Genomic DNA, 12,284 nt, shown 5'->3' on the forward strand with positions numbered 1-12,284 from the left:
AAAAGGAAATCACACGTTTTATTGGAAAGTGTCAAGAGAGCACGTACCCGTCACAATAAAGTATGCAAAGTAGATCACATAATGAAGTTTGAGGTGAATATGATTCGCTACAGTGAAGCAAAGCCCATCCACTCTATTTTTTTTTTACCCCTACAGCCTGGCACGCAATAATTTAATGTATCAATCCAAAATCATATTTCCTCCAGGTTGAAATTCATAAGCGGGGCACGAATCGGGCCGTGCCGTTCTACCTGCAGATTAAAATGACATTGATACCGGTGGGCGCCAAATTGAGTTCCCTGAATGAAACAGGAATAAAAATCCTATCTTTGCTGTGCTCGGGAACACAATTAGTTCTTTAACAAGCATTTGGAAAAGTGCACTGATGCTTGGATGGATAAGGCCCATGCACCGGGTTTTTTCTCCTCAATGCAATGTAAGGCATTTCAATAAGATTATTACACTTTCAGATTCATGCTACTTCAGAATGCATCCCGTTTGTGTTGTGGGTAGAAACAGCAGTGAAGTCTGAAGCCAGATTTTTCAGTAAGTCACCTTTATACACCGAGCTACAGCTACAGCAGTCACACAGGTACACAGAGTCTTTTGTGTGGGTTTTACAGCACTGAAGTCGATTAAACGTGTGAGAAACTACAGCATGACTTCATGTTTAAAATATTGCACAAGTGTAACAATTGAAGCTTCCTGGAATCCAGTTAAGCCTATTTCTAGGCAAGTCAGAAGTCAAACTGAGATTCAGTGTGTATTTCAAGTTATAGTCACTGATTTCAAAATGGAAGAAAACAAAAAAGAAAGACCCGGACTTCACTCCGAGCACCAGAAACATCAAGTCAAGCTGGGTTATTGCTTCTGTTTTTGGATAAAGAGCGCTCCGTGCAGAGAGTAAAAGCGCCGCCAGCGACAAAGATGCAGGAAGTTATAGAAGACTGAGGGCTCAACACAAACTGCGAGAGCATGTTGACAGGAGCGCTACTGAAGCACAGAAATGACCTGACAAGTTCACTTAAGGATCACACGGTACAGCAACGCAGGGCTCAGGAGCTGGCAGCAAGCTAAAGAGGACGAGTCTATACCGAGCTTATGGACACCAGCAGCACGTAGGGACTACTGGAATATGATAATGCACAACACATTCCTGTTCACAGAGTCATTATTGCTATGCTCTTGACACTTTACATCCTCACAGAAAAGGCAGAAAAAAGCAACATGTTTAAAAAAAATAAAAATCCACTGTAAACGCAGAACAAGGCAGAGTTACAGTTTCAACTATACTGGAAATATGGAGGCTGGCTGTGAAACTGAAAGCATCAAAGGTAACAGGCAAGGGAGCGAATCTCAATCTGTCAAAGGTTTCCCACAACGCCTCAGACGCCGTTTGAAGCGCTCACCGACTGGCCCGGCAGCCCGCTCGCTGCACAGGTGATATGACGGAGATTTGTGATATGTTCCGATAAGAAATCTTCCAAATATTTGACCAAAAGGATAGAATAAAATAAAAGAATCACAGAACTGTCTCTGCCAAACTGTAAGACACATTAGCTAACAACAACAACCTGCAACACAGGTCACTTTAAACAGGCCACAATATATTATTTACACATCGTATTCTACAAACGGTTCTATTCTCTTGTGACTTTACAAGTAACATTTGCAAACTGAGTTTATCTACATGCAAGAGCGACGATTCAGCAGTAACTAAACAACAGTGCCGTGATCGGCAGCCCCGCGGCACACGGGTCAGAAATATATAGAGGAGGCTGGGGGCGGACAGATCGGACGAGCCTTGTCACAATTCACGATCCATGCTAAATAAGTGAAGGGTCAGACGCAGAAGGTCGGCTGTGTGGCCTCGTACACGCGTGTTCAGATGACATGAAAAGGCTTTTATGTGAGAGTAACTGAGGAGCAATTACTGTCTGAACTTGGAGCTCACTGCTGGAAAGCTGCGAAGCACATGACAACCAAACTGCTCGACAGAGGAAACACGCGTGTGCGAGGCCGTGGGTTACAGTGCAGACGTGTGCTGCGCCGTCTATACACGGAGGGACTCTGATCACTTCTCCTGCAGCAGGGCGGGGATGTTGATGTTCCAGCCGATAGCCTGCCGGTCGAAGCCGCACGTGAACAGGTTGCACGACTGGTTTTCTTCATTCCACGCCGTGCAGCACACCATTCGCCTGTGACCCTGCACACACACACACACACACACACACACACACACACACACACACACACACACACACACACACGTTTTAGTTTATGGTAACTGATGCTAACAACCGCCTTCCCGTCCAGGTTATTCTGCTCTTACCATTCTGTTGCTGCGTGGAAGTCTGGCCAGCCTCACCCCGCTCATGTCAAACAGGCGTACTTGTCGATTGTCGTGTGGCAGAGCAATGATCTTCTGGTTGGCAGAGACGCTGATCCTGAAAGATCAGATGTAGTCGCACTTTAAACTGGAGCCAGAGTTTATCTGCTGGACCGACTCTATGTCAGTGATTTACTGAAAGAATAGAATTTAAATCTAGCCACGTCTGAAGCATATTTTCACTTTCTGTTTGCAGCACAATGATGACACTTACAATCTTGTCTGGTAAATGGTGGTGTGGTGCACTTTAAAGGAAGATGAAGATAAGGAACAATAACCATGTTAATACGAACATCTAACTGCCTTAACAGTACATACAATGCTTAACAAGTTTATTAGACCAGTGTTTCCCCACCACTGTCCTGCAGCACGGAAGATTATCGGGTTCCACCTGATTAGCACTCTAACAATTACATTCTCTTCCACTAGAGGGCACTACAACTACCTGCTGAAGAAGATGAAGATGAAGAAAAACAATTACAAAATAGTCATGCTGTGAGACGACACAGCGCATAATAGCAATAGATCAGTGGTTCCTGGGTTTGATCGAACCCCAGGGGTTTGGTGAGTCGGTCTCAGGGGTTCGGCAGAGCCTCCGCCGTGATATGCACGCCTCATTTTGTGCACCAGTAAAAAACATATGTATGTCTTGAATTTGAAAGAAATCCTATTTTATTTTTCACTAAAGAGGGGTTCAGTGAATGCGCGTATGAAACTGGTGGGGTTCGGTACCTCCAACAAGGTTAAGAACCACTGCAATAGATAGTTATTTGAAACGAAAAAGTAGTCAGTCTGACCTGGTTCCTGGAGAAAAGCATGAGTAGAAGAAAGCACAAAAAGGTACACTGGGGACAAACCGAGCCAATTCCACTATATCTGGTGCGTGGGGAAAAATGATCAATATGCTTTTTGTGACATTTTTGTTTGGTCGTGTGCGGTGTGATTTTTCTAATGTGAAATATGTGCCGTATGCCAGAACCCTCTGGAAGGCACACAGTCTTTGCAGACTGCTAAGGATCAGACATCCAATCAATATGCAATCAATTATATAACTCTAAGCATATATGAGTATATATTTCTAAGCATAAATGACAATCCAACAATATAAACCTAACACTGGACTCCTCTGAGAAGTCCAAAATTAATTAAGTGCAACATTCATCCATCTATCCATTCTGCCGCTTATCCAGGTTCAGGTCACAGCGGTCTAAGCAGGGAAGTTCAGAATTCCCTCAGACCAGAGGTCTCCTACCAGCAGGACATGCCCGAAACAACGTGCCAAGGATGCATCTGGAACCATCCTGCTTAAACCACCTCAACTGGCGCTATTTGATGTGGAGGAGCAGCACCTCTACTATAAGTCCTTCTCAAATGATCTGTAAGGGAGAGCCCAGCCACCCTTTGAATCAAACTAATTTCCATCACTTGCATCTGCGACCTCACTCAAGAACATTCAATAACTAAAATTTTTTTTTCCTATTCAGGAATGCAAGTGAATAACTGTAATTTGACATTTAATCAAAAATAACAGTGCGCTATATTATTTTTTTCAGCTTTAAAAAAAGAAACCCAGTGAATTTCAAATTTCGTGGATAACAACAGTAATTACATTTTAGCATTAAAAATATCATTTTGACTAAAGAGCTTGCGCATGCTGGTAATTACAAGTATTGGTAGTTACCATCACTTCTAATTTAGAGCAGCGGTTGCATAAACCGTACAGCGGGTGGTTTTCCAATACATTTGTTAAGCATAAAGTATAAAGAAAAGTATAATACACAAAGAAAATTTGATGCCCAAAATGCTGACTTTAACTACATCAGCCTAAGTTAATTACTTGTAAAATTTTAATTCAATTTATACTTTATATTGAATAAATAAACCTCAAAGCAATCTACGACTTTAAATTAATTTATAGTGTTGACAACCACTGACAGAGCGCTCAACCAGCCAACATATCAATTTAACACCATAGTTTGTAACGTCCAGCACCGCGTGCTACAGTTTCTCTCCTCCTGTCACCTACCTGTTCACAGCTGAGTCAGTGCGGATGGTTGCTATAGGCGACCTCATGTTCTTCAGATCCCACACCTTGACAGTACGGTCATCACTTCCTGAAACCACATTGTCACCCACTGTGAACACCGCAGACGTCACCGTGCTGCAAGACAAACACACACGACAGCGTTACACACTTGTTACGCACGAAAGCATGCAAGCAGCAAACGGAGGTGGTAATGAGCTACTGTATGGTTTTCTATTTCAGAGATCATAGTTGCACATCTCTACCAGTCACGGAAAGAAGAAAGTTTTCTGAGTGACAAGTTATTAGTCACCCCCTCCCACAGGGCAGTGCTATTATTGTTAATACATAAAAGATGACACGAGCCGCACACATGCGTCACGGTGATGTGCAGACACTTGGAGCCACAGAGGGTGTGTCAGGTACAACACTGTAAAGCTGACACTGTGTGCTTCTTCGTTTATGATGCGACTCTGCATTGTTAAAACCTTACAAAGTGTCATTTTGCCACTTGAAGTTGGCAGGATCTCACTCGTGCACAGAGGATGTCACAGAGATGCGGCAGTCGGGACAAAGTGAAGAGATAAATAATGACTTGAAAACATTCACACCAGCAAACGTGTTTGAGCCATCAGGATGCTGTGAAAGATGATTTCCTCTCGATGCATTGGCATTTAGTCACATTTTCTTTCTCTCAGTTTACGATTAAATGTGATGAAACACATGCTCCGAAGTTTGGGAACATTATACATATAACATAATACATACAAGTGTAATACACGGTTGCTCCTGATGCATTCATCAGAGCGTGAACATTAGACAGAAGCACTTAGAAATGTAGAGCAAAGTGCTTGTATGAATGTATAAAGCTCTTTGAGTACTCAAGTAGAGTGCACGAGCACTATATAAGAACCAGTCCGTTTACCGCGTCCTCTCAGAGCCTTTTGAGGTAACCTCAAGTACCCATTACTTGCAGCACTTTCGATGTATGCTTGGGCACCCCTAAACTATACACAAGTGTTTTATTGTTATGGTTTTTTATCCAATACAACGGAGCCACACCAATACAGTATATATATATATATATAGATCCGCGATAACTCGTTAACATTTGACTTTATAGTGGAAATCTCCATGTGTTTGAAAACTTAAATGTTCTTTTGTCATATTGTTAACAAAAACAAATGTGTGCTCAAATTCAGGCAGTACTTTATTTAGTTGATCCTGTTGACAGGAATGTTTTGCACACTGGAGGCAGCAGTGCATACACCCATCCCTTCCTCCACCCCCCCTATATTCAGCCAGGCATGATTCCTCTTTAGGACTAAGGTCAGGCCTATCCATACATTTAACAGATCTTTAGCATTTTGAATCTATTCTACTCATTCATGGAGGTAAGTAAAACCAAAAGCCTGAATAGGCTTCCTCGGTCTTTATTAAGGTTCGTGTTGCCTTTACACACACACATACAGCACTATCTTGGGTTCTACATCCCATCTTTTTAGGTAAAACTGGCTTCCTGCTTAATTTAAATCGACATGGCATTAAGGGCTAATTAGCGGACTAAACTTTGTGCTATTAGGGAGGTTGCGGCTCAAAGAAACTGCTCTATCGTTACAGGCACCTTCTGACATTGCAGGGTACAGCCCACCTGGGAATAAACGGAGAGCAGGGAGAGATAGCGAAGAGGAAAGATAGGAGGTGTGTTAGGTGGGAGGTGTGAGGGGAGTGTAATCAGACGAGATAATTGATTAAAAGGTTGATTAAGGTTAAAGGGTTTTTAGAATGGGTGTGAGGAAGGAGGGGAGTGTTCAGTAGTACTTAATGCTTTGCAGTGTCTCTGACAGCCAAGGTCGAGACTCTTTGTGAGACTTTGGGTGCTGGAGAAGAAGCGAGAGATGGCCGTTCACGGTTCGGCAGGATTTACACCAGCACTGAGCGTGCGAGTACAGGCTGCAGTATTCTCCTGAACAATAGGTGTCATGACTCATATAAGATGTGAAGAAAATGAGAACAATGCAAAACTTCCAACTTTTGACCAACTGTGATGATCTGAAACTCAAACTTGTTCTCACAAAGAAAACAGATCATTTCAATTTGATTTCTACAGCAACAAATCACAACAACAGTCACTTCACGGTGCGTTCCATTATAAGGTAAAGACCCTACAATACATCGTTTTATCTCGCTGTCACTCACTCGTGTGAAAGAGTGAATCTCGAGAAGGCAGAAAGCTGGTGCACAGCCACTCGGTGAGTGTTTTCTTGGGGATGTGCTTTTTCAAAACAGAAACTTTATGACAGCCTCATGTGATACGTTTAAGCGACATCACAGCCCAGGACACACCTGTAGCTTCAACATCTACAAAGAAAGCCCTTTGGACAGTTACAGCTAGTCTTCACGTGAAGCTTCGGCTCAATCTTCAAATGAAAATACTTCCCCGAAATATAAGACATTTTTAACAGCACTCTGAATGCCTTTGTGTTGCTGGGTTAAATTTTTTTGTGCATTATAAATGCAAATATCACATGAAAGCAGTGTGTAAAATGATCTGGCTAGACTTATTATAACAGTTTGTAAGACTCCTTTGTATTATTGACATTGATACCAAACTGCATGTTAATTTTTCTTACGTAAAACTGTTAAGTGGACTGGATTTCTGTTCTGGCACTGAGGCTTTGGTCTAAGCGACTGCATTTAAATGTATGGAAATCTCAAAGAACCTTAACATGTGCTCACTGTTGAGTGGGTGAGAGCATAAGCCTAAAATGTTAATGAAAATATTCAGGTAGCGACGACTAAGAGGTTTAAGAGCACTCTGTTATTTTGCCATGCTGCAGATCTGACAGTCGCTGAGAACCCGGTAAGTGCTGTTGTATTCCTCCAGAGACAGGATGTCACATCTGCATGCAGACACACACGAGCACACATACGTACAGAGTTGCATTTCTCCAAAACTGCAATCAGATGTCACCGAAAGCCGTCGACGGCAGCAGAGACAAACGTGACATGGCAGTCCGTCTGTAGAGCAAGTCCGCTGTCATTTCTCGTTTGCTCTCGGTCGTTTTGTTAGCTCACGCGCAGTTGTCATTACACTGCAATTATGGCGGGGGTGGCGGGACAGAGGGGGCGCACGGCACTTTTAGCTGCCAAGGTTCGCTGTCAGGGAGCGTTAGCTGTAATTGCCAGTGAAGACGGTGAAAACGAGAGGCTGTCTCCCCTCTAGCTCTCAACCTCGTCTGCCTATTAAACTATTCACACTCTACTCTCTCTGATGTTTCCACAGGAGGGACGCGGAGATTATGCCATTTATGCCACACCATTATGTCACGTTGGAGATCCTGGGAAATTAGTAGGAGGAATGGCAACCTGTTAGTGCTCTAAGGCACTGTTAAAACAAGGATACCTCACAAGTAGTAAAGTGGGGAAACTGTAAAAACACACACAGAGTCAATGAGCTTCTTTCCAGCGTCCAGTCCATTATGCTTTCCTACTCGCCCAAACATACAGCAAAAGCCATGAGTTGATAAACAGAATACGCCTGTCTCAACTCCTCTTCTGCTTACTACTCCTCCAAACCATTAAAGCGAGTATTTAGGACTTTTTAGCATATTTGTTGGACCGAAATCACCAAGATATCAACACTGAGATCTAATCAGATTCTGTGTCTTATTATGTTTCCAGGCACTTGGCAGCAGTGTCACCGTGTTCTTTATAAAGTAAACAACAGGACTAAATATATTTAATAATTACTGAGCAAAAGGCCGAGAATGGATTTGCAAGCATTTAACAAACTAAACCAATTAATTCATCTTTGAAGTCTACATTGTGTTACTTGTTTACATCTCAGCTAAATTAGTATTGTTGGGTTTTCAACTCACTGATGCACACCACATGAGTGAAAACATGACATCTGAAGACTTTAAAGTTGTGTTCTTCTGAGATGGGCATCGTCTTCCATTTATACATATTTACAAAACTAAACTATTAATCAGCAACTTGAAAAACAGCTCAGCTGCATTCTTATTTACACTGCGTGTGTCAAGTGGCAGAAATACTATTACAGACTAGGCTTTTTGCAGTCCTGTAATGAGCCTGCAGAAGTTTGGGGAATCATTATGTCTGGCTGAAGGTCTACTTGTTGCTTTAAATGCAGCGCCACAAAGAAAGTGGCCATTTGTGAAGGAAATAAGGATGGAGGGAAGGAAAGGAGGGGAGGAGGGCTGTTGTTAACTGTGAAACACTGGTGCTTAATCTCATTACAGCAATTGTCTATGGGAGAGAATTAGAGTGGGATCTGCGGGAATTATACATGTTGGGGTCGTACATAATGAGCTCTGCCATAATCCCCCCACTTGCGATCAAAGGCTGCCAGCCAGCCGGCACACGCATGTAGGCACACACACACACACACACTTGCACTTCTTGTGCCTTTTAAAGAGCACTGCCATTGAAAGCCACAGACAAGCCTGACAGTCATCGTTTTGAAATGAGCGGCTGCAATTGAGTGTTAACAGCGAGCAAAGTGCCAAATTACACAGAGTGGGGGGATTAACGCAGAAACGGACAGATAAATGAACGGGAAGAGGGAGGGAGAACGAGAGTCGAAGAGCAGAGAGGAGAAAGAGAAGCAAACTGTTGAAGTGAGGAGAAGTGCTCCGTAATGAATGAGAGGCAAGTGGAGGATTTGGCTTAGAGCAACAGGGTCTGTAAATTAATGTAAAAGGAAAAAGAAAATGTTGGAGGGATTTATGGAGGTGAGATGCTACAGCACCACCCTGTGGGCAAATTAAAGACTGCACCCACATTTAAGTATCTGTCAGGGAACCAGGAAGGAGGAGCGCGGGTGAGAGAGAAAGACTCACTCAGTGTGTCCCTGGAAGACGTTGACAGAGTGGATGGATGGGTCTCTGAAGTCCCACAGTCTGAAGGTGGTGTCTCTGGATGAAGTGACCACCAGCCGCTGGGTTGGGTGGGTACAGCAGTGAGTCAGCTCCTGGTCATGGCCTGAACACACACACACAGCACATTGTGTTGCATAAAATCACACCTTTTTAAGTAATCTCAACATAAAAAAAAAACAACAAAAACAACAGCGTGTGATTTTTACACGTCAGATTTTCTTTGGATTAAACCAGTGTAGGTGGAGCGTGGACAAGAAGGTGAAAAATATGAGGCTGAATGTGATTTCATGGAAAAGAAGAAAGCTTGTTGGTGCTATTGCACTGACCTTTTTAGTAAAATTCAACCTGGATCGTTTAGTATTAATAATGACTTTTTAAAAGTTGTAAGTTGGCAGCTTTTAAAAAAGAGTTTGAGAAACACTGAAAGAAGCAAGCTGGCTCCACAAACTACATGGATTTTATAATGCCTGTACCCAACATCAAACATCAGCATGGAGGAGAGGAAGGCACTCACATTGCTTAGTGATGACAACATTATCACCTGTCCAGCAGACAAGGGTAGGTGCACGGTTTTGCTAAACCAGAAAGACTATCATGAGAACATTTTGTCACTGCTCTATCACTCCAGCCGATCCAGGAGAAAAGGACAACTGCTGCCTGAGCAAAAACCTGTAGTGATCCCGTATGTGTCAGCAGCACTGGAACAGCTGAAACACATTTTCTCTAAACACCCTGTCTCTGTGGCTTTCAAACCCCAAAACACGCTGCACCAAAAACAGGTCAACCCCAAGGATCAGAACAGAGTAACACAGTGTACGCTGTTAAGTGCCAGGAGGATTGCCATAATTTATACATCGGGGAAACCAAACAACCTCTGGCTAAGCAGATGGAACAACACAGAAGAGCTACCTCGTCAGGCCAGGACTCTGCAGTCTATTTACACCTACAGGCGAGTGGACACTCTTTCAGTGATGAGGATGTACACATCCTGGACAGGGAGGAACGCTGGTTCGAGCGAGGAGTCAAGGAAAAGGGAAAGACCATCTCTGAATCGAGGAGGGGGCCTAAGGGTACATCTTTTACCATCCTACAATGCTGTGATTGCAGCCACTCCCCAACGCTCTGTGAATGGTACTCATGGTCATTGATCAGTGCTTGTTGATCAGTGGTTATGAAATTTTCCACATTAATGACTGACCTCACAGCCCATAGTTCATCAGTGGTGCTAGTTTCAGTCATTGTGCAAATGTACTGTTTATAAGGTTGGGAAAACCTGCAGCCAGCTGAGACTGAAGAAGTCACTTGGATGAGTGGTTTTTCCCACTGGAAACGCTACGTCCAGATGAACAGAATCAACTGTTTGGGATTTCCTTATCTGGATGAGTGAGCATGCCTCAAGATAAAATGTCTGTAGTTTCATATTTGAACTTTAATAACAGTCTGGTTAAACTGTAGAGTGTCATACAAAGTACACTAATGAGGAAGAAAAATAACAAAAACCCTGACTTCTGTTTACGACTCCTCTGCCATTACATACCAGTGAGCGTGTGAACCAGTTCAGAAGTCTCAACCTCGTACAGGTTGGCAGCACGATCCCAGGAAGCTGTCACCACTTGTCGGCCTCCCACTAACCAATCAGCTGCTATTACGACGCCCTGGTGGCTCTTGAGTGTTGCAGTAGCAACCCGGACCGTGGGCACTTCACAAGGGCCCTCGCCATCCACCTCGCCTTCCTCTCTGTCCGAAGAATCCTGGTCTTCATCGCACGGAGCCTGTGAAAGACGCAAAACAAAAGCTCAGTCGAGCTCCTGTCTTGTTTTGGTTTGATTCATTTGAGAGTAAAGTGACCTATTGTAGAAACACTGGGAAGAGAACAAGTTCAAAGCTACTCACACTGACATCTGGTGGTGGCTGTGGGGCTGGAAGCTGCACCATGTACCGCCAGATGTGAGCCGTCTGGTCCCCAGAGGCTGTGGAAAGTACAAATCAACAAAGAGCACAGCTCACATCTACACACGAGTGACTGCTGGAGGCAACAGATGCAGCAGAAAACGGTTGAAACGACGACAAGGAGAACAAACCTGTTGAAACAGATGTTATATTTAACGTAGTCGACTTGACAAGTCAAACATGCATTCAAATGCTTACCTGTGAGTGCCATCTGCTCTGTGGGGTGGAATTTGATGGAGTTGACTGTGCAAAGGGAACAATGAAGAGACGTCATCTAACAAGCCGTGTAAGCAAATGTTGACAGACAGTGTTACATCTAAGAATACGCTTCGAAATGCTTCTGCCATGAGCCAGTGTTTATTAACAAGAGATGTCGCACGACAGGCTGTACGTCACACTAAATATTGTTATAAGCACTCAGACAGGCTATTAAAACATTCTATTAGAAAAAATATAAACGATTTAGAATAATTTTTGTGTATGGACTTTGTGAATGTCTGTAGACAAATAAAGCTTTTGGCTGTGATTACCTGATCCTGCATGGCCAGCATACCTCAGCAGACATTTGCCCGTCTCTATACTCCACAGCAGCGCTGAGTGGTCTGTTAAGAGAGAGCAGGTATAAACAACATGCAGCCATTTCCATTTTTACAGTAACCAGCTAATGGTTTCACGCTGTATGATCCTGCCTTTATGTAATGGGCTGTATAGTCTGAGTGGATGTGGTAAGAAATTTCTGGATTGTTTAACGAGCTTCCTTAAAGCTAAAACGAGGCCAACATGTTGTTTCTGAAGGACTGGTTTGGATAAATATTGATACTAAAACACTACTTGCGCTGCATCACCAGATGTAATCAATCATATTAAGTATGTTCTCATTTTCTGCTAATTGCACCGAGGCATCACAATTAATTTGACAAAGATATAATGATGCAAATATTGCTTGCAGCACCTTTAGTCTTTGCTATTTATTCTTATTTAAAACTAGGGTGCCACATGCTGCCTGTGTGTACAACAA

General features: G+C 43.2%; 1 protein-coding gene across 1 annotated transcript in view; it reads right to left on the bottom strand.

Moving 5' to 3' along the window:
• Positions 1-12,284, bottom strand: part of LOC146566735 (WD repeat-containing protein 37-like) — a 14,612-nt gene continuing 2,328 nt past the window's right edge. Inside the window, exons 4-11 of the mRNA XM_085285806.1 lie at positions 11,797-11,868; positions 11,465-11,509; positions 11,210-11,286; positions 10,854-11,088; positions 9,278-9,419; positions 4,416-4,550; positions 2,333-2,447; positions 1-2,206 (exon numbers count right to left, since the gene is read on the bottom strand). Of these exons, the coding sequence (XP_085141932.1) occupies positions 2,075-2,206; positions 2,333-2,447; positions 4,416-4,550; positions 9,278-9,419; positions 10,854-11,088; positions 11,210-11,286; positions 11,465-11,509; positions 11,797-11,868 (953 nt within the window). The 3' untranslated portion in view covers positions 1-2,074. The remainder of the gene's footprint in view (positions 2,207-2,332; positions 2,448-4,415; positions 4,551-9,277; positions 9,420-10,853; positions 11,089-11,209; positions 11,287-11,464; positions 11,510-11,796; positions 11,869-12,284) is intronic.

The sequence above is a fragment of the Mchenga conophoros genome, linkage group LG9, assembly GCF_057382185.1.
Source record: "Mchenga conophoros isolate Kocher_MC1m ecotype Shallow Benthic linkage group LG9, M_conophoros_male_GT1.1, whole genome shotgun sequence".
NCBI lineage: Eukaryota > Metazoa > Chordata > Actinopteri > Cichliformes > Cichlidae > Mchenga > Mchenga conophoros.